A 27917-nucleotide genomic window follows, 5' to 3' on the forward strand; every position below is an offset into this window, starting at 1 on the left:
TCAAAACGTGATTATAAATAATAAAAAATAGCGATCCAAAATCATACAGTTAAATTGGACGATTTATGATTCTTAATATTGTATTATATATACAATTTTATAAGAATAACAAGTATTGTAATTATGATTAAAGTTCATATGTAGAAGTTGTTTTTGTATCTCCGCACCAGGTTTACGTCAGCGGCCGAATTCACTCTTGCTTTCGTGAAACTCTCGCGAGACTTCGACTGTCGCGACATTACCTGCTAGACAGCGCTCTTCCTCTAGGGGGCGCTCGGAGGCTCAAATTGAGCCGCATTCTAACCTCAGGACGATTTTTGTCTTATTGCTACAAACATTTATAATCAAAGAACCTGTGATCTTTTAATCACTTACTTTCCTAAAAGAAAACAAAATGCTAAAATGGTAATCCACAACAGTTAATTCTAAAAGTTAAATAAAAGTAATTTCCCAGTAATACATTATTTTTATTTTTTTATTGATGTTCAAAGAAGATTTACATATTTAAACATCGATTAAAATGTCCATTTTATTTGTCAGTTTTAATTAAATAAATTGATTATTCTTTCGGGGGTTTTTTTCCATTAGAAATTAGACCATGATGTCAGATCGTCAGGCTGTTTGGTTACAAAAATACTGGAATTGACTCAGAATATGACTTCCGATTTCAAGAGTTTAAGATTTTAATGTCATAAAAATGCATACTAATGTTTTCTGTGTAAAGTTATAGCCAATTTTGCAACTTTGTTGCTATGACGACGTAATGTCAACAAACCCTAAAACGACAGTAAAATATTATTTAAAGAACTTCACAGCTCAAATAATACATACGTTTTAACAGAAGAATTAATGTAAATACTTTTATAAATTTATAAGCTTTCCATTTGTGTCTTTAAAACCTCCAAAAATTACCCCCATTGACTTCCATTGTAAGTGCCTCACTGTAACCTCAAAAACCCCTTTCTTTGCATAAAGAAACAGAGGGACGAGGCTAAATAATGTTTTATGCTTAACCCTTGTGCGTCAATAAAAATAAGTTACTCGGAGGTCCTTAGAGCACAAAAATGTCACCGTCAAAAACTGCCATAATAATATTATATATTAATATTATTTAATGTATTTAATGACATTGGGATAAAATATTTCGGTTTTAATGGGTTTCAGCGGGGACATTGCCCTGAAGGTCCTTAGTGTAAATATTTTGTGTATGTGTATTATAGCATTATAGGAACTGAGGTTGAAATATAAAAATTCCCAAAATTGATGTCGTTGGCATTAACATAGCCAAACTAATTGGGGGGGGGGGATGAAAAAGTATTAACATTAATTAACTTGTATTGAACCCCGAATATTCCTTTAAAGATAGGTCCTGGGGACATGATCACAAAATGGCGCATTACTATAGTAATGGCAGAGCCCGTTTGAAGAAGCGATAGAAGGTTGGTCTAAAATAGCATTACGCGGCGGTCCCATAGACATTCTATGTGAGGTGCACTGGCCAGGAGAGCAGAGGCCGTACTTTTGAATGGATACCGAGGAGGTGCGTCCGTGTGCTGAATAAACTGCTTTTTGAGATTACAGCTCATCACTTAATGCATTGACCACCTGGCGGCTAATCTTAAACATGTTTTACACTAAATAATCCTTTTGGAGTGAACCATGTGTATAGTTTAGAACGACAAAATTGCGATGACTTTTTTTAAAGAGATGTCGCGGGCGATTTTGCGACATGTATGTATCAGTTAACGGCTCTCCCCATTCTTTTGTATGGTAGCCGCAAACTCTGACTTACTGTCGTAAAACGCTAATCGACCGTTACAATGAACATAAAAGATCTCTGGTCATATTTATAAACTACTGTGGTGGAACCATCGTACAATGATTGTATCAGATTATGGTATTTACAAAGACGAAATATACTTCAAAGAATATAAGACACATTAAAAACAAACCAACAATAATCCTGTTGGTATTTAAAATGCAGTTCCCCTGTTCTCCAGTCATTACGGCAAATAAAGCTAAACACGGAAGTAAATACAACTATCGAGACTGTCACTGAGATCTCATTTTAACTGTTTAATTAGTCGATTGATTTAAAACGAGAACATGTCCAGCATTGCTTTATTCCAAACTCGGTTAAAGTCAGTGATGGAGTGTGCTGTTTCAGACATCATTAAACTGCATGAAGATGAAGTGTTGCTGATGAGACTGCAGATCACACAGAGAGACGCAGAAATCAAGATGCTCAAGACGAAACTCACATCTGTGGAGAGAATACTGCAGTGTGTCAAAGACAGGGAGATTACTGCTGTTAGTTCAGGTAAATAAACCAGGAGAGACAAGAATAATCCGGTCAGAGGTTCTAGAGGGGCGTTTAGACGTTTTTCAAACGTCCAGTCAGGAAAAAACAAAAACAGCACAAACACCAGTAAACTAGTTAAAGTCGGTGTTTTGGGCACTTCAGTCATGCTGGTTTACCTCTAACAATAGCAGCTTCCAGCGATAGTTCACCCAAAAGTGAATATTCTGTAATTGTTTACTCACTCTCATGTAGTTCCAAACCCATACACACCCATCTTGCAGAGCACAAATGAAGATGTTTAGAAGAACATGTCCATGAGTAACCCATACGACTCCAGTGGTTTAATCCATGTCTTCACAAGAGACATGATAGTTGTGGGTGAGAAACAGATCAAAATGTAATACCTTTTTTTACTATAAATCTACACTTTCACTTTCACATACAACTCCAGTGGTTTAATCCATGTATTCACAAGAGACATGATAGGTGTGGGTGAGAAACAGAGCAATATTTTCCTCCCTGCCCAGTAAGTGGCGATATGCATGAAGAATATGAATAGTCAAAAATTAAAGAGGAGGGCTGTTTGAAAGTGGAGATTTATTGTAAAAAAAGGACTTAAATATTGATCTGTTTCTCACCCACACCTATCATATCACTTCTGAAGACATGGATTAAACCACTGGAGTCATATGTGAAAGTGAAAGTGTAGATTTATTGTAAAAAAAGGACTTAAATATGGATCCATTTCTCACCCACACCTATCATGTCACTTCTGAAGACATGGATTAAACCACTGGAGTCAAATGTGAAAGTGAAAGTGTAGATTTATTGTAAAAAAGGACTTAAATATGGATCCATTTCTCACCCACACCTATCATATCACTTCTGAAGACATGGATTAAACCACTGGAGTCTTATGGATTACTTTTATGCTGCCTTTATGTGCTTTTGGAGCTTTAAAGTTCTGGTCACCATTCACTTGCATTGTATGGACCTACAGAGCGGAGATATTCTGCTAGAAATCTTAATTTGTGTTCTGCTGAAGAAAGTAAGTCAAACACATATGGGATGGCATGATGAGTCACCATTCACTTTCATTGTATGGAAAAAAAGATGCTACAAAATGATTACCAGATTCATAATAATGAGACCAAGGTACTGCCAAAATTGAGTTATGACTTATGTGTTTCTTCGTTTATGATCTTTCCAGTGACAGACGAGTTTGGAAAGTTTCCACATTTGCACAGCTGAAAAACTCTGAAGTCAAATTTCTCAGTTTCCGTGTTGGAAACAGGACAGGAGAGTTCAATGCGTATTTACATTTGTCTTGCTTCTCCAGGTGGTCCATACTCCAGCGAAGCCGTTCAGGAGCCTGTTAAACACCTTGAACTTGATCTGAATCCAGACGACCAGACAGTCAGTGATGCAGGAAGCAGCATTCAGGACACTTCCTGTTTAGAAGCACGCACACAGACCCAGAGTGCAGACCGACCGGACGAGACCATCACTGAAGATCTCAACAGTCCTGAGAATGAAGACGACTTTGATGGACTGTTGGACTTCGAGACGAAAGCAGAGTTTGAATCAGGCATCATACATCTAGACCGTCAAGAAGACACGGAACGTGACGTCAGTGTGAGGGAAACACAGTCGTGGTCCTCTGATGATGTCAGTATAAATGCTGAGGAACCCACAGTGGATCCGCACTGCTCGTATACGCCCGCGAAAGCAACCGAAGGCGCTAGACAAACATTGAACAATCTCAACTTTGAGGCCATGAACCAGAACTCAGCCGAACCGCTGAGAACAGACAGAACAGATACAAACTTCATCCAAACGTTGTTCTCACAACCACTGGAAAACGTCGCAGTACCGCAGTGTTTACCATTTCAGAACCACAACTGCAGTAACGCAGCCACACACGCATTCACAATGCCATGTCTCAGTACAGGCCAAGAAATGTCTGCTCACAGGAGAGAGACGATACGAGAGAAATGGTTCATTTGTTCCTTCTGCGGCAAGAGTTTCGATCGATTCAGTCACCTGCAGATGCATCAGCGCATTCACACCGGCGAGAAACCCTTCAGCTGCGCAACCTGCGGCAAGAACTTCTCGCAACAGAGCAACCTGCGCACGCACCAGAAAATCCACCGAAAACCTCAGACGCAGACGAAGGCATGCTGACGAACATCCACAGGATTGTTTAAATATTTAAGATGTTCACAGACATTTATGCAACAGGAAATAATCATAGTTTTCAGAATAATACAGAGACCATGGAGGACAGGAAGGGATTTATTTTTTATTTAAATAGTTTTGGGTTTCATCACAATAGTAGTTCCCTTGCAATAATTTTGCATTCCTAACAATACGTGTCCTTGAAATGGTTTGCGTTCCCTCACAAGTTGTTTGCGTTCCCAAGCAATACTTGGCATTTCTCTGCGATAGTTTGGCGTTCCTTCCCAGTTGTTTTGCGTTCCTCCTCAATAGTTTTGCGTTCCTCCGCAATAGTTTTGCGTTCCCCTGCGATAGTTTTGCGTTCCTCCTCAATAGTTTTGCGTTCCCCTGCAATAGTTTTGCGTTCCTCCTCAATAGTTTTGCGTTCCTCCTCAATAGTTTTGCGTTCCTCCTCAATAGTTTTGTGTTCCTCCTCAATAGTTTTGTGTTCCTCCGCAATAGTTTTGCGTTCCTCCTCAATAGTTTTGCGTTCCTCCTCAATAGTTTTGCGTTCCCCTGCAATAGTTTTGCGTTCCCCTGCAATAGTTTTGCGTTCCTCCTCAATAGTTTTGTGTTCCTCCTCAATAGTTTTGTGCCTCCTCAATAGTTTTATGCTCCTCAATAGTTTTATGTTCCTCCTCAATAGTTTTATGCTCCTCCTCAATAGTTTTATGCTCCTCAGCAATAGTTTTATGCTCCCTCAATAGTTTTATGCTCCCCTCAATAGTTTTATGTTCTCCTCAATAGTTTTGTGTTCCTCCTCAATAGTTTTGCGTTCCCCTCAATAGTTTTGCGTTCCCCCTCAATAGTTTTGCGTTCCCCTCAATAGTTTTGTGTTCCTCCGCAATAGTTTTGCGTTCCCCCTCAATAGTTTTGCGTTCCCCCTCAATAGTTTTGCGTTCCCCCTCAATAGTTTTGTGTTCCTCCGCAATAGTTTTGCGTTCCCCCTCAATAGTTTTGCGTTCCTCCGCATTCCTCCTTGGCATTCCATGCAAAAGTTTGGCGTTCACCCTCAAGAGTTTGGCGTTCCTCTGCAATAGTTTGCCGTTCCTCTGCATTCCTCTTTGGCACTTCTTCACAATAGTTTGGCATTCCTTGCAAAAGTTTGGCATTCCCCCTCAATAGTTTTGTGTTGCGTCACAATAGTTTGGCGTTCCCTCTCAGCAGTTTTACATTTACATTTATGCATTTGGCAGATGCTTTTATCCAGAGTGACTTACAGTGCACTTATTACAGGGACAATCCCCCCGGAGCAACCTGGAGTTAAGTGTCTTACTCAAGGACACAATGATGGTGAATGTGGGGATTAAACCAGCAACCTTCTGATTACCAATGTATTATACAGAGCACTTATTACAGGGACAATCCCCCCCGGAGCAACCTGGAGTTAAGTGTCTTACTCAAGGACACAATGATGGTGAATGTGGGGATCAAACCAGCAACCTTCTGATTACCAGTTTTGTGCTTTAGCCCACTACACCACCACCACTCCAGTTTTATGTTTCTTCACAATAGTTTGCCGTTCCTCCGCAATAGTTTGGTATTCCCACTCAGTAGTTTTGCGTTTCTTCGTAATAGTTTTGCATTTTTCCGGTGTGCGTTCCTTCGCAATAGTTTGCCATTCCCCTGCAAAAATGTTGCATTCCTTCCCAATAGTTTTGCATTCTTCCGCAATAGTTTGCCGTTCCTTCCTTCCCAATAGTTTGGAGTTCCTTCCTTCCCAATCGTTTTGCATTTTTTCGGCGTTCCTTCCCAATAGTTTGGCTTTCGTTCCATCCCAATAGTTTGGCGTTCCTTCCTTCCCAATAGTTTGGCGTTCGTTCCATCCCAATAGTTTGGCGTTCCTTCCTTCCCAATAGTTTGGCGTTCCCCGCAATAATTTTATTTCCTTGCAAATAGTTTTGAAATAAGTATTAACAAGAATTAACCACTGTATTACAACAGTAACTATAAAAAAACAGATCCACAAAATGTACCATGGTTTTACCACAGTGACCATATTTTAACCATTATATTTGTAGTAAAACCTTAGCAATGATACAGGAAAATAAAAATTACGGTAATCGTAAAAAAATCAATCATTCCTCCAAAAACGTGGGAAAATCTTTTACTATACAAGGGATAGATAAATCGATTGCAAGGGAACCCAAAATAACTGAGAATGCAAAACTACTTCAGAAAATAAATTCCCTCCCTGTCCTCAAAGGGGCTCCGTACTAAACGTTAGCACCACACAGTCCAGTGCAACCAGCCGAAATACATTGTTACCCAATTTGCATAAATAAACAACACTATCAGTGTTTTTCAGTGTTCATTATTAGTGAATTCTCCCTCAAGAGTTTCCTCATATTTGAAATCTGACCGCTGTGCCTTTAATAAACTCTTTCGGTACTGTTTCCAAAGAAGTGCCTGTGTCTTTAATGCTCATATTTATTAAAGTTTGTCACCAATCAGTTTTCCTTTCTTTTTCTCTCCATAAACACTTTTGACAATCCTGTGTCTACAGAAAAAATACAAAATGCAAAAATGACCTTATGTACATAGAAGTATAGGGACCCAAAAAACTATTTTCTGTAAAGCCGCTTTGAAGCGGTTTCTATTGAGAAAAGCGACATACAAATACAAGTGAAAGTGAATGGTGACTGAGACTACCGTTCTGCCTACCACCTCCTTAAGTGTTTCCCAGAATAGTCCGCTCAATGACAGCGATTTGCAGCAAAAAAGTAATTGGAAGTCAACAAGAGTCGAGTAGGAACGCCCACTACTAACCGTCAATTTAACGACTTGCGCAATTTCTTCACTGTCAGTGTGAACGCACCTTGACGATGCCATCAAGCTTCTCAGATATACAAAAAAAGAGATTTCTGTAAAGTAAATAGAGCTCGGAAAACTGGAAACAGTCCAAAGTTTTAAAGCTTACTGGTAATAGGACTAGACAAACCAGTTTCGTGTTTTTAGTACTTAAAGGTTAAAGTAAACAACATTTCTCACTATTGAATGACGATTTATTTGCTCCCAAAATCTGGTTAACCGATACAAAATTTCACCTTTGTAACTATAGTTAGATACAGCCAAAATACCTTATGTTTTATACAGTAAAACTGCCGCATTTAAAAAAATAACATTTCTTACAGTAATAAATGCTACAAGGTTTGTAAGGTAATGGCCTTTTGTTGATACTATTAATACACATCTCTTTGAGAGAGGATCTCCCACACTCATTACAGCATTGCAAATACTAAATATAACCGGCAATTAATGGATTTATAACTTCAAACAAGAACATCTGACGATTGGCGTTCAACACCTGGAATGGATTTACCGCCAGCAATCTCCTCAAATCCAGGCTTTTGTCCATTATCTAAACACACCGAAGCTAGCTTGACTGGTAAAATGTGTCATTTCTGTGGCACTAGTGGCAAAAATGCTTCCTAATATATTTCTAAACTCTCCATTGGTGGGCCAAACAGCTCGTCCCGGCCCGAAATATCATCATTGGTTGAGCCAGAAGTTGATGTGCCGATCTAACAAACAACGTTTTGAAAGTCACAGAGTTTTAGTAAGTCAAACTACCGATCGATTACTTCTTACTGACTCAATGTTTGTAGTCTCGCACACTGTGTGATGAGATCTTCAGAGGTAGACGGTGTCTAGAAGAGGCACAAATTACGATCAACACTACTGTTGCACAGACTTGGTCCAGTAGATTCATTTAAAGTCAGTATGTTGGAGTCAGCAGAGATGCGCAGGTGTTCTCAGGCGTATATTTAAACCACACAGCATATACCTGCAATTATATCCACGACTCATCTATCGTCTGAGATCACCTGTTGATACTGTTGAAATCTCTTTGAAGCGGATTTGCCCGTATAATCCAGCGAATGACTTTGAAAACTCTCTTGCAATCCTCCATTTTCCCCATCACATCCGGTTACATAAGGGAGTTTGGTTTAGTTGTTCATCATTTACTCATCCTCACATTGTTCCAAACCCTTAAGACTTTCTTTCTTCTGTGGAACACAAAAGGAGATATTAGGCGGAACGTTCACGCTGCTCTTTGCCATGGAATAAATGTGAATGGGGACAGATGCTGTTGAGCTCATAAAATTGATAACTGCTTATTGCCTTAGATCCCAAATACTGTATGATGATGCCCTAGCATCAAAATATAAAGCTAGCTGGCAAGAAAAAGTATGTGAACCCTTTGGATCAGCTGGTTTTCTGCATTAATTGCTCATAACATGTGATCTCATCTTCATCAAAGTCACAAGTATAGACAAACACTATGTGCTTAAACTAACAACACATAAACACAATTATAATCTTTCATGTCTTTATTGAACACATCCCATTAAACATTCACAATGCTGTGGAAAAAGTAAGTGTACCCTTGGGTTTAATAACTGGTTGAAACGCCTTTGGCAGCAATAACCTCAATCAAGCCTCTCCGGTAGAGGCTTCAGAAGGATTTCTGGATCATTCTTCCTTACAGAACTGCTTCAGCTCAGTCGTATTATCAGGATCTCTGGTGTGAACGTCTCAAACGTGGCCCTTTGATTCATCACGGCTGGACGGCCACTTCTAGAGAGAGTACCTATAGTACCAAATCATCTCCATTTATAGAAAATGTGTCTAACTGTGGACAGATGGATATCTAACGGCCACTTCTAGTGAGAGTACCTATAGTACTAAATCATCTCCATTTATAGAAAATGTGTCTAACTGTGGACAGATGGATATCTAAACTCTTTGAGATAATGTTGTAATCAACATCAGCAGATGCTTCTTGTGAATAGTGTGCTTTTTATAAGTCAAAGTAGCTCTAACCCACACCTCCAATCTTGTGTTGCTTGTGTTGACGTCATTAGATTAAGGGTTCACTTACATTTTCCACAGCACTGTGAATGTTTAAAGGGATGTGTTCAATAAAGACATGAAAGATTATAATTGCGTGCGTGTTGTTAGCTTAAGCACGTTGTGTTTGTCTATAGTTCTGACTTTGATGAAGATGAGATCAGATTTTATGAGCAATTAATGCAGAAAACCAGCTAATCCCAAAGGGTTCACATACTTTTTCTTGCCATTGTAGATATTTTAAATGTACAATGAACCGTTTTAACCATGTGTGAAATAGTTAGCATGATATTTAGACAGCGTATTATTACCAAAATTCAATAATTGGCCTTTATTTGTCACTGTACGAAAGCCACAACTCATTAAAATATCCTCTGAAATATATTTACATTATATTAAGTTAACAGGCTGTATTTTTCTACACAATATTAGCGATTACTAGCGGTTAATACGGTCATACAGCCTGTAGACTTCATTGTTGGCTCGTATGACTCAGGCCAGCAAGCAGCCTTGTTAACATCACTCTGGAAACTGCCTAGCAACCAAGTGAGCTCACCCTAGCAACAAAGTAGAGCTTTTAAGCTACATGCACCAAAAACAGCACAAATCTTCAGACTAATCCCAAACAGTGTGCTGTATCTTTTCTAACTGATCGGAATTACGGTATTCCAGTATCGGACTTCCGAAAATGCCTCACTTTGACGTCCATTCAAGGTATGAAAACTTTTTCCTGTAAGAACTCCTTTAGAGGATTCAAACTACATCCTATCACTCCACCACTTTCTTTTTCCATCTTTACATCATGCTTCTTATTCTTTCTTTCACTCTATCACTTCAACACCCTAGCAACTGCATACAACCTAGCAACCATTTAGGAATATAGCGCACGAGTTGTATGGACGACATTCCTGAATATTTTGTATTCACGATCATTAAGGATGTTCTTGTCTTCTTTCTTAAACCAGAAACGTTTATAAATGTTCTTAAAATTTTTGTGAATCCGACCCCTGGTCACTGTATGCCTTCATTGAAAGGAAAAGAGCAGCATGAACATTCTGCTAAATATCTGCTTTTGTGTTCCACAGAAGAACGAGCATCCTGCTGTTGTGGACAAACATGAGAGAGACTAAATGATGACATTATTTTCATTTTTTGGGGATAAATGATCCATTTAACAGCCCGTGTAGTGATCATAGAGACGATAAAACGAAATATTCCGAAGATGAACGCAAAACACTTTATTTACATCTTCACTCCTGGAGTTCATTTGTAGTTCACTAGATCATTTGTCCTCGTGGGTGTAGTATGATAGCATTCGGATTTGCCTTTGGAGTGAGTCCACCGTTACTGCACTGGAAGTAGTTCGATACGGCTTCGGATAACTGATAAGAGTTTCCTTCTTCTCCTTCAGGAATTCGGTCTTCTCCGTCTCTCTGGTCACGTTCCTCTCGGTGAATCTCTCTTCGAGAACCTTGTCTCCACCTTTCTCCACCCGTCTCTTTGTCTCCAGCAGGACCAGAGCTCATGGACGGAGGAGGAGAGCTTTGATCTCGGTGAAGCCCAGAATCCTGAAAGAAAAGCTGCTATGAGTACACGACTGATCGTACACACGGCGTTTTTCTATCACATGCATATATCGCCTCACCAGAGACATGTTGCTGGACCTCACGTAAGATTCGACTCTGCATTGGCGTTCCTTTCTCTCTTCCTCTCTCAGCCGTACACTGGCTCGCTCCGCCCGGGACGACAAGTATATCGCAGGACGCCCGAGACTGTCGAACTCTCCGTCAGCGTATCTTCCTCTCGGGTCACTCAGTGTGGAGTGATCCTGACGAGAGACGGACAGGTTGAGCAACAGGGTTTCCTCTGGTGATGACATCACTTACACATGTGCCGGCAGTCAGTAACTCACCTCAATTGATAAAACACTGTTTTTCATGACACTGTCCACTCGATTCAACGAGCTCTCTTCAGGCTACAAACAACAACAAGGAAGACATGAAAAGGTTAAAAATATACATATTTATTTGTTACATATTATTGAATGTCTTTCATTCAAAATAAGTCAAACTTGATTAAATGAGGTTTATTTAATTAATTTTCTTATGTTGGACCAACTTCATATATCTTAATAATCATTAGTATACGGGTTATTTGACAAATAAGGTTGGCAAAGGTGATTAAAAATGTGAAATATAAAAAAAAAAAAAATCTAGATTAAAACGTGTTTTATGTTTGTACATTTTTACAAAGGTAAAAAAAAAAAAAATGTATAAAATCTTCTAAAATAAGTTATTGTTGGAAAGATCTTAAAGAGTAAAATACAACCAGACTATTTGTTTTATTCACAGCCTAACATATAGCGAGTAACAGCTAAATATATGACTTTGACATGGTGCATTTTCGCTTATAACTTTACGAAAAATATACTTAACATAAAACTTCACGTATGATTATTTAGAGTCTGTGATTATCTTTCAATCGAGTCCACACACAAGATAATCAGATGTATAGATCATTAGATAATCCACATGAAGCACAATGTTACATATGACCACCAGGAGATGGCGCCAAATACACGACACAGACTCAATGATGACTCAAATGACACAGAATGAAACTCATTCTGTGAAATCTCATGACTAAAATCATGTCTGCATGCTATGCAAACCTTTAGTCATTGTTGTGTTTGCATGTGTAATTAGTTCTTATGTACAATTATTATCTTTTATTTGTTTGGAGATGTTTTTGGATGCTACGATCAATTATATTTGTAATATTGGAACTTTACATGTCGTATCAACACAAAATTAGTCACAGATACAGTCGACATGATTGAGAACAAAACAGAAACAGTTTTTCAGAGCCACCTTATTTACATCCAGAGATATATAATGTCAAATCAGAAAAATAAGAAAAAAGTATTATACCTTTTTTTTTTTGTGATTTTTCTGCCGTTTCTTAGTCTGAGAGTCTCTAAATTTATCATAAACTACATCAATAAAAAACATGAAAAGTTTTCTTTACAATGACACCAAACACTCGACCCTCCTTGTTTTTTTTTTATCAAGTTATAAGCCTTATAATTTTGGATATTTGGAATTAATTTAGGAAAACATTAGGGGAATAAATGTAACATTTCTATAAAAAACTGTCTTGGCTAACCAAAAGAGAACGTTTTTGTGTTTGTAATGTTGTACCTGTATTCTGGGATCCGAGTTGATGGAGTTGAGTCTTCTCATGGATGCCTGTCGTGAGAGGCTGATCATTTCCTCTCTGAAATGAAAGAAAACATTTTATCATCATATTGAACATGCTGAATGTTTATAAAACTAGATTATTCAGCTGTTTCTCGGTAGGCGTTTCTAAGATCACAAACTCACGTTCTCACGCTGAGTGCCCTTTTCAACTTCCTGTTCTTTCGTCTAAGGTGACAGTTCAAGAAAATGATGATGATCACGATGACAACCACCAAACCCCCGGTGACAGATGCCCCCAAAACGATGAGGAGCGTCTCTGGTTGACTCCTGATAGCATTTGTGAATCCACCCGTCTGTCCTATTAAAAATGACAAAACTAATATAGTAAATAGTGAATCTATGTACTGATGATCAATGTCAAACATGTTAAGTGATCCAAACATCATCTGCAGCCTGAAACTGCACTTAACTGCATAGAAAGCTATAGGATGCTCCCTCGCTCCCTATTTAGTGCATGATTAACCTCCAGTGTGCTGTCTGTCTGCACTGGTCTCAGAACAGTTATAGAGAGCTATAGGATGCTCCCTTGCTCCCTATTTAGTGCATGACTTAACCTCCAGTGTGCTGTCTGTCTGCACTGGTCTCAGAACAGTTATAGAGAGATATAGGATGCTCCCTTGCTCCCTATTTAGTGCATGACTTAACCTCCAGTGTGCTGTCTGTCTGCACTGGTCTCAGAACAGTTATAGAGAGATATAGGATGCTCCCTTGCTCCCTATTTAGTGCATGACTTAACCTCCAGTGTGCTGTCTGTCTGCACTGGTCTCAGAACAGTTATAGGAGAGCTATAGGATGCTCCCTTGCTCCCTATTTAGTGCATGACTTAACCACCAGTGGGCTGTCTGTCTGCACTGGTCTCAGAACAGTTATAGAGAGATATAGGATGCTCCCTTGCTCCCTATTTAGTGCATGACTTAACCTCCAGTGTGCTGTCTGTCTGCACTGGTCTCAGAACAGTTATAGAGAGATATAGGATGCTCCCTTGCTCCCTATTTAGTGCATGACTTAACCTCCAGTGTGCTGTCTGTCTGCACTGGTCTCAGAACAGTTATAGGAGAGCTATAGGATGCTCCCTTGCTCCCTATTTAGTGCATGACTTAACCTCCAGTGGGCTGTCTGTCTGCACTGATCTCAGAACAGTTATAGGAGATCTATAGGATGCTCCCTTGCTCCCTATTTAGTGCATGACTTAACCTCCAGTGTGCTGTCTGTCTGCACTGGTCTCAGAACAGTTATAGAGAGCTATAGGATGCTCCCTTGCTCCCTATTTAGTGCATTACTTAACCTCCAGTGTGCTGTCTTTCTGCACTGGTCTCAGAACAGTTTGAAATGCATCTTATTTTCATCATAACTCCATATAAAGCCTCTGAGAGACACATTTATCAGCTTTTGCTTGAATATATTTATTCTCACTGTGATAATGACAGTAAATATAGGAATGTGTTTAATAATGGTAATGAACAGAACTGTATTGAACAGTGATAACAGAAAATATAACAAAATTGATTTTAAAATGAAGCGAAATGACCCACAGATGTGTTAATGTTATTCAAAATAACCAACACGTTTTTTCTACATTTGAAATGCGGTACGATCTTCCACGTATGTGGACATCATGTTTATCAGCGCGCTGAAGTGGCATATAAAACAAAACTAGAGATGCCACTCTTTACACTCAAACAAGTTCAAATTAAGAAACTTAGAGATTTCTTATTAGAGGCACTTTTGTTGGCGCTGCACCCGTAGGAGCGCTTTGCAGAAATCAACGTCATGTTGTTGTGTCACGTGACTCGATGAGGCAGAAGTTTAACCCTTAAATGACAGTCTAGAGCCTTTTGAAAAGTATTCAGTCGTTTTTTTTCTTCATTTAAATTATGTGTTGCATATGGCGAAGTCAAAATACAATGTCCATGCATGAGGTTATATTTCACCTCTAAAATTTTCAGTTGTTCAAATTTGGTTTAAAATTCAACCTTGATCGTCCTGTCATTGCTGGAAGGTTGAATTCCCAACTGAATTTAAACCACTGAAATGTAAGAGGCAATTTTGTAAAATAAAATTGCATCCCTCAAAAATGAGAGCATTCAATGTATGAATATTTCAATTTGTGCATTCACACATTTATCATTAATATACTTCTATACAATAATACCAGAAATGTGTGTTAACCCTTTAAGCTCAGATGGACACCCTTGGTGTTGCTTGTATGCCGTGTTTTACGGAACATATTACGGATCACATATGATTATTTAGAGTCTGTGATTATCTTTCAATCGAGTCCACACACAAGATAATCAGATGTATAGATCATTAGATAATCTACATGAAGCACAATGTTACATATGACCACCAGGAGATGGCGCCAAATACACGACACAGACTCAATGATGACTCAAATGACACAGAATGAAACTCATTCTGTGAAATCTCATGACTAAAATCATGTCTGCATGCTATGCAAACCTTTAGTCATTGTTGTGTTTGCATGTGTAATTAGTTCTTATGTACAATTATTATCTTTTATTTGTTTGGAGATGTTTTTGGACACTATGATACATTATATTTGTAATGTTGGAACTTTTGATTAAACTAAAGCAGTTGTTTGTAGCCACCTTATTTTATACCCAGAGATATATAATGCCAATTAAGCAAAAATAAGAAAGTAATTTGTTTTTGTGATTTTTCAGCTTAGTCTCCGAATGCATCATAATGTAGATCAATAAAAAATATGAAAAGTTTTCTTTACAATGATACCAAACACTTGAACCCCCCCCCCCCTTTTACTTTTGGGTATGCCACTGAAACAGGAAATCTTAAAAACACCTTCAGAGCATAAAGGGATAAAGTACATTTTTATTTTATTTTATGACTTTAATAACCACCACAGAATAATCATTGACTAAAACAAATAAATGATAAGGCAGTGATAGCGTTACTCATGACTGAAGTCTTTTGATCTATGTAAACGTTAAACACTTACTTTCAACCTCCACTTTGAACTCCGCTTTAACCATCCCAACACTGTTTGCAGTCTGACAGACGTACACACCCTCATCTGACACATTCAGAGGTCGCCTGAAGACCAGCTTATCACCCTGAACCAAAACTCCATCCGGCAAACGTCCTTCCTTCCTAAATCACGAAATTAAAAGTTAGTAAAACGATAAAATAAATAAAAGCAAAAACCATCAGAGAAAACGTTGGATAAAATATTGTCTAACATCAAATTAACTTGGAACGGAGATTAATCATTTTAAATAATAATAATTTTTTGTTAACCCCTTAAACTCTGGTGCATTTTTGGGCTGCCACCCACAATTTCTCACACTCAAGTTTAAAAGCTCACCATTCACACATACTGTGAACTAATTGCAAAAAATTTGTCACATATTTCAGAGAACCGCCCCCCCCAAAAAAGAAAATTATTCATAAATAGTATTGTATGTGGTCATAATCCTATGATAAACCGATTTAAAAATAAATAAATAATAATAATAACTTTTGTTGTGTTAACTTTGTAAACATGTAATTCTGGTTCTGTTCACTCTACCTCACTTTGAAAAATAATTTGCCCTCTATCACATTCCATCACAATACACAGATGTGAACTGTAGGGGGCACTCTAACACATTTTACCCCTCGCAGATGTGAACTGTAGGGGGCGCTCTAACACATTTTACCCCTCACAGATGTGAACTGTAGGGGCGCTCTAACACATTATACCCCTCACAGATGTGAACTGTAGGGGGAGCTCTAACACATTATACCCCTCACAGATGTGAACTGTAGGTGGCGCTCTAACACATTTTACCCCTCACAGATGTGAACTGTAGGGGGCGCTCTAACACATTATACCCCTCACAGATGTGAACTGTAGGGGGCGCTCTAACTAGGTGTCATTAGAAAGCTGAGATCCTCCCCTTTGTGATGGTGTTTAACATTTTATCATCAATAGTTGAAAATGTTCTGATGATTTGCATACTTTGTTCTGGACATCTAAGATATAACGTTGGAATACTTACACAAGCAAGCTCACAGACAAGTAAACAATGGCTCATGTTTTAGAGAACTTCCGAAGGTAAAAGTAGATACATTTGTATCTATTTGTGGCGGACAGCAGCAGTTATCAGAGCATAAAAGTGACGTTTGTATTTACATTTATGCATTTGGCAGACGCTTTTATCCAAAGTGACTTACAGTGCACTTATTACAGGGACAATCCCCCCGGAGCAACCTGGAGTGAAGTGTCTTACTCAAGGACACAATGGTGGTGGCTGTGACCAGCAACCTTCTGATTACCAGTTATGTGCTTTAGCCCACTACGCCACCACCACTCCGCTATTTGAGGAGTCACCACTCCGCTATCTTCTAACCATACAGTCACATTTCTGATAGTGAGAGCTTTCATTTGATATATGACTTGCGCATGTATGTGCTATGTGAAGGACTTTTATTAGTATATAAATATTTCTACCCCATTTCCTCTAGGGGGCGCCAATTTGTGACGCGAATGATTTGATGCCTTATTTTGTCCTTTTAAGTAACAATAAATGATTGTTATCTCTGAAAAGTTCAGACTCTAAGCTTTCAAACGATACCTCATATGCCCAACTTACGTATATGTCGACTTTAACTATATTGCGAGAAGTTTTCGCTAAAAACGTTAATGTAGTCATCCATAATACGCGTGATGTGCTTATCTTATTTTAATGATAAAATAAACAATAGATCAGAACAAGACATGGATATATAGATTGATTGACGTACAGCAGGGTTGTAGAAAGTAATTGAAGAATTGTTATTCGACAATTAATATAATTTAAAAGACAATGTTTGACATTGAATTTATTTTAATTCCCAAAAATTACATATTAAGCTGTATGTATAACCCTGATATGATGTCCTCAATGTAAAGTTCACATTTGGACTCTTTTTACAGCATGGCAGGAAGACAATTACACAATCTTGTACATTTTCACACAAATTGCATTGCTGATGGTATTGGTCACCCATTTAGACCTGTTACTCAAGGTATTGTAATAAAATGATTTTCTTTCACTCATGGGACATATATGTTTATCATTAACTATACAAACCAGCACCTGGTCCCACACCGAGTGATTTTATTTGCTACCCTACATCCTCAAAGTCCATCTACAAACAGACTTTAGAAGTACCTGTGATTAATCTGTTGTAGGTGAGAACTGATTTAAACCCGTAAAACATCAAACCCTCCTCAGACAGATGCGATCTCGGGACACACCCCGATACCAACACACACACATTCCACAGAAAAACAGCCCACAACTCCACTGTTTCAATGACAAATGACACATTAAACTCTCAAGTTTCAGACCCTCGTTCTCTTCGTGTCTGTAATTATCATTATACATCATGTTAACATTACATGTAACTCTATCAGAGAGAGAGCACCTCAAACCAACTCATCAACTGTATGCCAAATTATTTACTTGACCATCCTAATCTCAGATGAGTTTATTTCTCAACTCAAAACATACAAACTAGCAACAACAACAACTATAAATGCAGTGTTTTCAAATTAAAATATTTATAAAATTAAATAATATCTTTGCATTACCGCAAACATATTTTCTCAATATTACACCTAAATAAAATAGAACAATAAATAAGAACATACACATTTTCACGAAAATAAGATTGTCCAAACACACAGGGACATTTAAGCAGGATGTAACATGAACTTTCTATAAACTCTTTTGAAAAGGAAACTGGATATAAAAGTGTGCTTCACTCAAACCACTAAAACTGTTGTTGTTGTGTGTGTGTGTGTGTGTGTGTGTGTGTGTGTGTCTAATATATATATATATATATATATATATATATATATATATATATATATATATATATATATATACACACACACATACATACATACATACATACACTCACACATAAAAGATCCCCATTTAGCCTTAACAGACTGTAGGGGCAAGTGCTGTTAGCGAGCACCTATGAAGGCCGGAACGGTACACGAGGGGATGGGTGGCCAGAACCACTCTCAACCGACCTTTGTCTCCCGAGTGGTGAAGTTTTACACACCGCACCAGGTACTCATTTTAGGCTGAGTCGACCTAGGGGAGGCCCAGGACCAGTTCAGGGAATCGAACTCAGGTCGCCAGGTTTGTAGCGCAGCGCGCTAACCGCTCCACCACCGCTCCATCACCCTGAGCTGCAGACAGCGGGGGTGAGAGACGAGCATCTCCATGTTAGCGTGCACATCAGCCGGCGGAACATTACATCTCTCCCGGTCTCGACTCCCGCTCAGATTGTGTCTCTTCCGCGACTGGTTGAAGCGGCTCTGACCGCACAGAGAATGACAGTTTTGGAGTTTGTGCTTATTTACATGGTAAGCTCCCGTATTATATTAACTTTAATTATTGATGAAATAAAGACATATCACAAGCTGTGATCTGGGTTTCTGTTATTTTTTCTGAACATCAGTTCAGTGTTGGTCTGCTCAGCATCCATCTTCACCTGATTTCCACGCTGAACACCAGAAACTCACACGTCATGACCACAGGTGCCACTCCCTAAACCAAGACTGACTGGTCATCTTTATATTAGCGGTGTAGAAAATGGGCAAACAGCTCTCAGAGAAAATGGACTGTCACGTCCACATATGCACTTATTTAATAAAATCGCAGCATTTGCCGTCATATAATCGCACAGGCTGACATCGCGATTGCGATATGATTAATCGTGCAGCACTACTTTTGACATTATCTAATTTGATGGTACGCGTTTTATAAATTAGACCCTCTTAGTAAAGTAACAACACGCATCTCCCCTCTTAAACTCTAAATATCGCAAAATAAATTTACGTTTAAAACGTTAAATCCTCGGATCCACAGGTCAGGCTTATGAGGTCTCATATGAAAGCTTAGAATATGAAACTATCATAGAACACCATCACTTCTGCATTTGTTACATAAAATAGAAAAATAAGGCCTGAAAAAAATCAATGTCGCAAAAAAAGCGCCACCTAGTGGTAATTTGGCAGGAATATTAATATGAATCTAAAAGCCTTTCATTTGATATAGGCAAGTCATATATCAAATGAAAGCTCTCAATCTCAGGAATGTGACTGTATAGTTTATTCTGTTGCACTAATAACACAGTTCAAAAGAATCACAAAGTGAAATATGATTTCTGCAAGACATCAAATACAAATGTCTCATTTATGCACCTATAACTGCTGCGGTCAGCTCTAAATAGCTAAAAACTTTATATATGCTCTTACCTTTAGGCAGTTTCTACAAAATTAGCCATTTTACACTTGTCTGTGAGCTCGCTTGTGTGAATAATCCAATGTTATATCTTAGATGTCCAGAACAAAATATGCAGCAGGACAACAATGCTAACAAATCATTGGAAAAATAAGCTAACGAATGGGTGTGTGATATACATCGTCTAGCAATTGTTGTTTTAATGATATGCAAAATCACATTATCAAGTATGTCACTCATTTTCAAAAAACAATTAAAAAGCCGAGCTAGATTTAATTGCTAGACGTGGGTCGTCATCAATAGCATGGAGGTGGTTTGGAAAGGTCAGATGCTAGTCAAGACGCCAATCTGTCAAAAGCAGCTCGATGACAAACCTGTTTCACCATCTTCAAACTACCCACCGCACTGAATATGAGGAATATGAAACGCTTCGCAAGTTGAACACAACACGTCTGCAGCTGACAGGGTACTAGCAAGAGGACACACTCAACAAACTTTGGATGAATCATTTAGCAAAAACATATGCTAAATGCGACATATTTAGCGACATATGGCAAGATATAACAAACGCTGTCACCAACTACATCGCTGAAGACATGGTGCCAATTCAAGCGGTTGAGAGAGATGGTTTTAAACAACTTTTGAAGACTTTTGACCGAAGATACAAACAGCCTGGGCTTTTTTTTTGCATCTTTGACTTTATGCTAAATTTTACAGAAGGGTGCAATTTGTTTGTTATCAATTATCAAAATATGACAATGTCAATGTCAAAATATGACAATGTCATATTTTTGCATCTTGCTCGTATACTGCACCGTTCACCTTTTGTTTTGTTCTTATTTTAATGCTTTAGTTGTAAATAATAAAGACCTCTTTTCCTTCAACATATTGTTTCGATTAATAATATCAACAATCAGTATTATCATGCTATGCTTTTAATATGTTGTAAGAGGGAACTAGTCTAATATAAGACTTCTACAAAATTTGCAAAAGGATGCAAAATATCGTCCGTTTATCATTTTCAGCAAAATCCCAGAAAATATCGAGATATACTTTTTTGTCAATATCACACACCCCTACCAACGACTATTGATGATAAAATATAAGATATAAAATGTTATATATCATCACAAAGGGGAGGATCTCAGCTTTCTAATGACACCTAGATTGAGCTTGTAGTCCACTCAGAGGCCGAGATATTCAATGAAATAATGAGGGTGTTGCTTGAACTGAACATTAGACTGAACGTCTATGGACGAGCACATCTGTGAGGGGTAAAATGTGTTAGAGCGCCACCTACAGTTCACATCTGTGAGGGGTAAAATGTGTTAGAGCGCCCCCTACAGTTCACATCTGTGAGGGGTATAATGTGTTAGAGCGCCCCCTACAGTTCACATCTGTGAGGGGTATAATGTGTTAGAGCGCCCCCTACAGTTCACATCTGTGTATTGTAATGGAATGTGATGAGGACATTTGTTTTGCTGCCATCTAGTGGAATAAAATAAGACGTTTTCAGGGAGATAGAGCAAACAGAACCAGAATCACATGCTTATAAAGTTAGAACAAATTTTGTTTTTACTTTGTTCATCATAAGATTGTAAAAAAAATATACAGGTGTAAAATATTAAGAACAATTTGCATTTTTTTTGCAATTTGTCGCTTTTCAATTTGAAATGGGAAAAATTTCAGGTGCTAGCCCAAAAATGCACCGGAATTTAAAGGGTTAACAAGACATGATTTGAGCTGCACGACGACTTACACACTAAACTTTAATACTTAGAATAAGAGGTTTGTTCGAAATCACTAACATTAAGTATGAGCAATAGCAATAGTGATGATTGCTTTAGGAAACAGCGCTAATAAATAGTCTAGTGGGTTGCATACATCTTTAATCCAATCCCAAGTCTGCACTTCAGTGCCAGTTAAAACAGTCATTACAGTACAGAGACGGTTATTTAGGTCTTAAGATGTGTCTCGGTATACACCCCACCCTCTTTATTCAGAATCTCTCTTGTTCTCTCTTTCTTTACCCTCTTTTTCGGTGTAAAGCACTCCTTTTGGCTCATTATTCTCAGGTTGCAACGTGACACTAAAGCCTTTATTCTCTCCTGAAAAGTGCATGTGAATATGCATCGCTGCTGCAGTTAAGAGCGTTTTGTGGTTATGAGTTAGTGTAGGGAAATGAAAGGGTTGAAAAAGGATATGCTATTTTGCTGTGTCACTATTGTCCTGTCTGCATCCACACAAATGGACCGTCCTGAGTTTGACAGACAGACTACATAGCCATTTAACCGTTCACACACAATTGCCAAATGCACACAAAAATGTCAAACGCTTGCCAAAATTGCAAGCTTTAATCTGATTGGCAGTGAGCATATGTTATGTCCAACAAAGTTGTAGTAGACTGCCAGAATGTGCATTTCTAAGGAAGAACTAGCAAGTAGAAATGCACAAGCAGATCTGTATATTTAACTTATAATCCATTGCTTTTGAATGGACAGATATGGTCACAAACATTATATTTGTGCATTTTCGGTGCTGCTCTAGTATTGTGACCAACTAATTCACCTTCACTGCGATTTGTCAGTTTACACGTCAGTCACACAGTCTCTTCCTGTCTAAGTGGGCGGTTCTTAGCTAGAAAAAATGGCAAAGTGGACCAGACTTTATGCTGATGGTCAAACGTCATGTGGTACCTGGACCAGGTGGTGTTTTGTGGCAGCGGGTTTCCTTTAACCGCACACCTGAGCGCCGCCCCCGTGTGACCAAAGCCCCAGGAACCAGAAGAATCGATCTCTGCATCTGGAGGAACTGAAATAAAAAAAAACACAAATAATGAACAGAATGTTCACGCTGCTCTTTTCCATACAACGAGAGTGGACGGGGGTGGAGGCTGTCATGCTCATGACAAAGAAAACTAATTAAGAGTCTCACAAGCTATTTTGTGAGTCTTCTGAACTCATACGCTAGAGCTGCGTGTACAACAGGTCAAAAAACGTAAGTCATTCTATGCTAACATCCTTAAATGTCATTCTTCTTCAAACTGGCACACCACGTTTGGTTGTAATAATCGTGAGAACCATTAAACAATATCAAACCAGGTGTGATCCCTCAAAGGCCCCAAGATACTTCCATAGAACTTCTTCCTTCAGAAGTAAAAATAATGTCCTTACTCAAGGACACAATGGTGGTGGCTGTGGGGATCGAACCAGCAACCTTCTGATGACCAGTTAGGTGCTTTAGCCCACTCCACAGTAATGGTGACGAGTAACTGTCATACTTCTTAAGGTGTATGTGTACTTTATACTTAAGGCCCCGCTATACTTCCGGAGAGGTTCTTCTGCGTTCTTCCTTCAGGGGTAAAAAGACGTTTTAAACAGTCGAGCGACGGTATTCTGTTCCAGAACATTCAGACACCGTTCACACCGTGTTTAACGGAGCATTTAAATACGAGGACGCTTCATGTAAAACCTAAACTAATGTGATATTAAAATGTGTATATCAATGACTTTATGCCTCATTGTATGAGCAGAATTCACACCGGATCTGTAAAAGAAGCTGTTTTAACCAATCGATGATGATTTCAAGTAATATATATGCAGTAGAAATATTTAATTTGTCTTGTTTAGATTCTGAATTCATGACATTAATGCACTAACACACTATACGTGTTCATAATAGGGGCAGCTGTGGTTCAGGTGGTAGAGCGGGTCGGCTGCTAATCGCAGGGTTGGCGATTGGTGACTCCACATGCCGAAGTGTCCTTGGGCAAGACACTGAACCCCAAGTTGGTCACAATGGCAGACTAACACCTTGCATGCAGCTTTGCCGCCATTGGTGTGTGAGTGTGAATGGGACAGTGCAAAGCGCTTTGGTAACCGCTAATGTTAATAAAAGGCGCTATATAAGTGCAGACCATTTACCATAATATACGCAAGTTACGCGCCGTTATTGTAATTTAAGATGGCACCGATACTACTGCAAAGATGGGCGTATAAAAGAGTGTAAATGGGCAACATACAGACAAAAGAATGATAAGAGAGGCAAATCTTACTTTGGGCAGATGTGTCAATGGGTTTTGCAGCAGATGGCATATTAGTGAATGGGCACTTGAGAGGATTTGAGTAGATTTGATTCCTTTTGTAGACTAGTTAAACAAAACAAATATTGCATGCTCTTGGAAAATGTCTATGTGAACGATCATACTGATGCATGTTATTTACATGTACATTTACATGCTAATAACTCTGCACGCCAGTGTGTTCATGTTGAACACTGCGTGAAAAACGTAAACACAGAAGTAGGTGGAGCTTCAGGCCACACCTACTGATGATGTGGACAAATTGCAGCAAGCATGTTGTTAACAGCCGGTTAGAAGTTCGCCCAAGCGAGCTGTTACGAACCACCGAAACGAACGCAAAACACCTTTTTTATGGGCAGATTTAGCTCTAAACGATGTCTTGATCGTTCTTCAATTTCGTATGAAGTATATCGGGCCTTAAAAGCACCATTTTTGAAGCGCAAATGAGATCTGTGAGCCCAGATAACAACTATAGACACAAGACAAACAATATGTGAGTTATCATGATTTCAGTGTGACGATAATCACTTACTAACCACATCTATTTGAAGTTACAGCCAATTTTAATAATTCGTTACCATGGTGACTGAAATGTCAACAAACCCTAAAACCCTAGAACGACTGTAAAACAGCGATTTAAACAACTTTGCAGCTCAAATAATACATGAGTTTTAACAGAAGTCACAATTCTGCCTTTAAACTGTCCAAAAAAGTCCCCCATTGACTTCCATTGTAAGTGTCTCACTGTAATCTTGATTTTTGCTTTTTTTAAGAAAATGACAGACGAGTCGAAAATTTTTGTGGTAATCAACATTACGTCACAAACGCTGTTGATTGACCTTGTGTTGAACCCGGAATATTCCTTTACATTTCAGTTTGTTTCTCACACAAAGCTATTATATGACTTCAGACATCTTGAAATATAGCGTACCAGTCACATGGGCTATTATCATCATACTTTTATGGTCATTTTATGGTACTTTTTTGTCATCTTCGGAGCTTGACAGTCCCTGTTCACTGTATGATTTCATTGTATGGAAAAGAGCAGCATAAAAATCGTATGTGTCCTTATGTGTTTGGAACAACATGATGGTGAGTAAATAATGAGTGAACTATCCCCATAAGGAGAACTCACAGTGGACGATCAAGTTGTTTTGTAGTCTGCGCGGGCCGTCCAAAGCCGGATGCCACACAAGACAGTCTAGACGACCACCGTTCATGCTGCGCAGAGGGTGCAGGGAGAACTCGGAGGTCACGACGGAATTCTCTCCAGTCCGGTTCTGCGACTGGCCGGGAATGTCCGTGTCCCAGGAGAGGCGTGGCGGTGGGTGGCCAACCGAACGGCAGGAAGCAGCCACGCGGAACGATTGTCCTTCCTGCAGGATTACCGGCTCCAGCGAGGAGACTGGTAAAACTAGATGAGGTGAAAGACATCGGAGAAGTTTATTACGGTCTAGTGTATCACAGCAGAGAAGAGCATGACAATACATAGAATAGCACTATTAAACGGGACTTGTGACTGAAATCAGTTACTTTAAAGCCTATGTACATTATGGTGCAATTTGTTTACCACAGAAGAACATCAAGTCTTAACTATCACCAAAAGTGCAGAATGAGATGCTTTTGCCTTCAAGCGCTTTTCATGTGGAGTTAAAATGAACCCTTGATGCTGGTGTTGGTGCTCTAACAGGAATCATGAATACAGCTTTATGATTGCTGTAAGAAAAAGGATAGCCACAGTCTGCCGGCTGATAAATATTGTGGAGGATGAGAGTTTAAGAGATTTTAAGTGCATTGCAATGAATATGCAACCTATGGGTAAAAATGTAATGTCACTTTAATTGGAGCTATTTTAGTGCATTTCTATCTTTATACTGTTTGGAAATGTGTAATTAAGCATTGCATGTTTAGTTTTCTTTCCTAAGAAGGAAATAAATGCATTTTGACAGGAACATTTTCCTTTCAAAATCTGTGATTAAATCGCGGTTAACTGACAAATTTTGCGATTTATAACAAATATAAATTTTTTATCAATTGACAGCAGTAAATGGCATTTCTTTTTTCTGGTCAAAATATCGAAAAATCCTTAAAACAACACAAAATGATGGTAACACTATTTTATCAGTAGTGTTCTAGTCATAACTAGTCACTTGTATGTGACTAGTTATGGACTTGTTTGGCATTATTAAATATTTAAGCCATTAATATATTAGCTAAAACCAAAACATATCAGTAGCTAATATGATGCATATGACATCCTTTATAGGTTCTTATAACACTGTGAATGTGCAGCTTGTTGACTGTTTTTTCATCACTCCCCGGAAAAACAACTCGTAAATTACAAACAAAACAAAGCCAAAATTTGTATTTAATAACAAAGCTAATTTCCAGAGAAAAGTCCATGAGAAACATAAATTCAGTTAAGCGTGTCTTTTCATTGGAAGTGTATGTAGTAATTCAATATAATACTACTACTATACAGGAATGCTCTGACACAGAATAATATTTCAGGTTATTTTAAGGAACAGACCGGGTTAGTTTGACAGGAGAACAAAACCATGTTGAGTTTGTGCTGTACACCAGATTAACTGATTAACAGACTCTCCTTTAGTAAACAGAGGTGAAATGGAGTTGAAGAAAATCAATAGAAAACTGAAAAGAGAGCGTTCTTACTCAACACAGTGAGACTGATCTGTGTCTCGAAGTTTCCGGAGGGAAATGTTGAGATGTGACAGGTGTATGTGGCCTGATCGGCCTTCTTGGTGTTCAGAATCAACAATGTGGAATCCAGAGTCGGATCAGAACTCTCAAACTGAACACGATCCACAAAATCAGGAGACGCTGAAATAAACAAACACAATAAATCACAAAGACAGCCAGAGGTTGTGCTTTCACAGCTCACGAGACTTAATGGAGACTTGTTCATATTACTGAACTTCATTTAACAGAGTTGTTTCATAGAGAAAATCCATTTGTGTTCGGATATATTTTTGTTTGGTTAACTGATTATAAGTGTTGAGTGTTTGGGGGTCGTGTCATCCATTATAAGTGTTGAGTGTGTTGGGGGTCGGGGGGGGTGTGTCATCCATTATAAGTGTTGAGTGTTTGGGGGTCGGGGGGTGTGTCATCCATTAAAGTGTTGAGTGTTTGGGGGAGTGTCATCCATTAAAGTGTTGAGTGTTTGGGGGTGGGGTGTCATCCATTATAAGCGTTGAGTGTGTGGGGGTCAGGAGGGTGTGTCATCCATTATAAGTGTTGAGTGTGTGGGGGTCAGGAGGGTGTGTCAACCATTATAAGTGTTGAGTGTGTGGGGGTCAGGAGGGTGTGTCATCCATTATAAGCGTTGAGTGTGTGGGGGTCAGGAGGGTGTGTCATCCATTATAAGTGTTGAGTGTTTGGGGGAGTGTCATCCATTATAAGCGTTGAGTGTGTGGGGGTCAGGAGGGTGTGTCATCCATTAAAGTGTTGAGTGTTTGGGGGAGTGTCATCCATTATAAGCGTTGAGTGTGTGGGGGTCAGGGGGTGTGTCATCCATTATAAGTGTTGAGTGTTTGGGGGTCAGGGGGTGTCATCCATTATAAGTGTTGAGTGTTTGGGGGTCAGGGGTGTGTCATCCATTATAAGCGTTGAGTGTGTGGGGGTCAGGAGGGTGTGTCATCCATTATAAGTGTTGAGTGTTTGGGGGAGTGTCATCCATTATAAACGTTGAGTGTGTGGGGGTCAGGGGGTGTGTCATCCATTATAAGCGTTGAGTGTTTGGGGGTTGGGGGTGTCATCCATTATAAGCGTTGAGTGTTTGGGGGTCAGGGGGGTGTGTCATCCATTATAAGTGTTGAGTGTTTGGGGGAGTGTCATCCATTATAAGCGTTGAGTGTGTGGGGGTCAGGAGGGTGTGTCATCCATTATAAGTGTTGAGTGTTTGGGGGAGTGTCATC

General features: G+C 38.9%; 2 protein-coding genes across 3 annotated transcripts in view; one reads left to right on the top strand and one right to left on the bottom strand.

Moving 5' to 3' along the window:
- Positions 1-530: 530 nt before the first annotated feature.
- LOC127649126 (zinc finger protein 134) lies at positions 531-5085 on the top strand. The gene is made up of 2 exons (XM_052134085.1): positions 531-2320; positions 3642-5085. Exons 1-2 carry the CDS (start codon positions 2107-2109, stop codon positions 4484-4486), a joined length of 1059 nt encoding a protein of 352 aa, XP_051990045.1. The 5' UTR covers positions 531-2106; the 3' UTR covers positions 4487-5085.
- Positions 5086-5303: 218 nt separating this feature from the next.
- The window catches only part of nectin4b (nectin cell adhesion molecule 4b), a 28907-nt gene continuing 6293 nt past the window's right edge, over positions 5304-27917 (bottom strand). The window contains exons 3-12 of one of the 2 annotated variants that reach the window (XR_007971257.1): positions 26656-26823; positions 25118-25396; positions 22598-22712; positions 15614-15765; positions 12757-12931; positions 12574-12649; positions 11286-11348; positions 11019-11201; positions 9200-10941; positions 5304-9113 (exon numbers count right to left, since the gene is read on the bottom strand). Coding sequence is in view for 1 of the 2 variants with exons in the window: in XM_052134070.1 (XP_051990030.1) it covers positions 10651-10941; positions 11019-11201; positions 11286-11348; positions 12574-12649; positions 12757-12931; positions 15614-15765; positions 22598-22712; positions 25118-25396; positions 26656-26823 (1502 nt within the window). In the remaining variant the exon portion in view is untranslated. Of the gene's footprint in view, positions 10942-11018; positions 11202-11285; positions 11349-12573; positions 12650-12756; positions 12932-15613; positions 15766-22597; positions 22713-25117; positions 25397-26655; positions 26824-27917 lie in introns of both variants that reach the window. The other variant, XM_052134070.1, reaches the window with a different exon arrangement.

Source organism: Xyrauchen texanus, chromosome 9 (assembly GCF_025860055.1).
Source record: "Xyrauchen texanus isolate HMW12.3.18 chromosome 9, RBS_HiC_50CHRs, whole genome shotgun sequence".
Lineage (NCBI taxonomy): Eukaryota > Metazoa > Chordata > Actinopteri > Cypriniformes > Catostomidae > Xyrauchen > Xyrauchen texanus.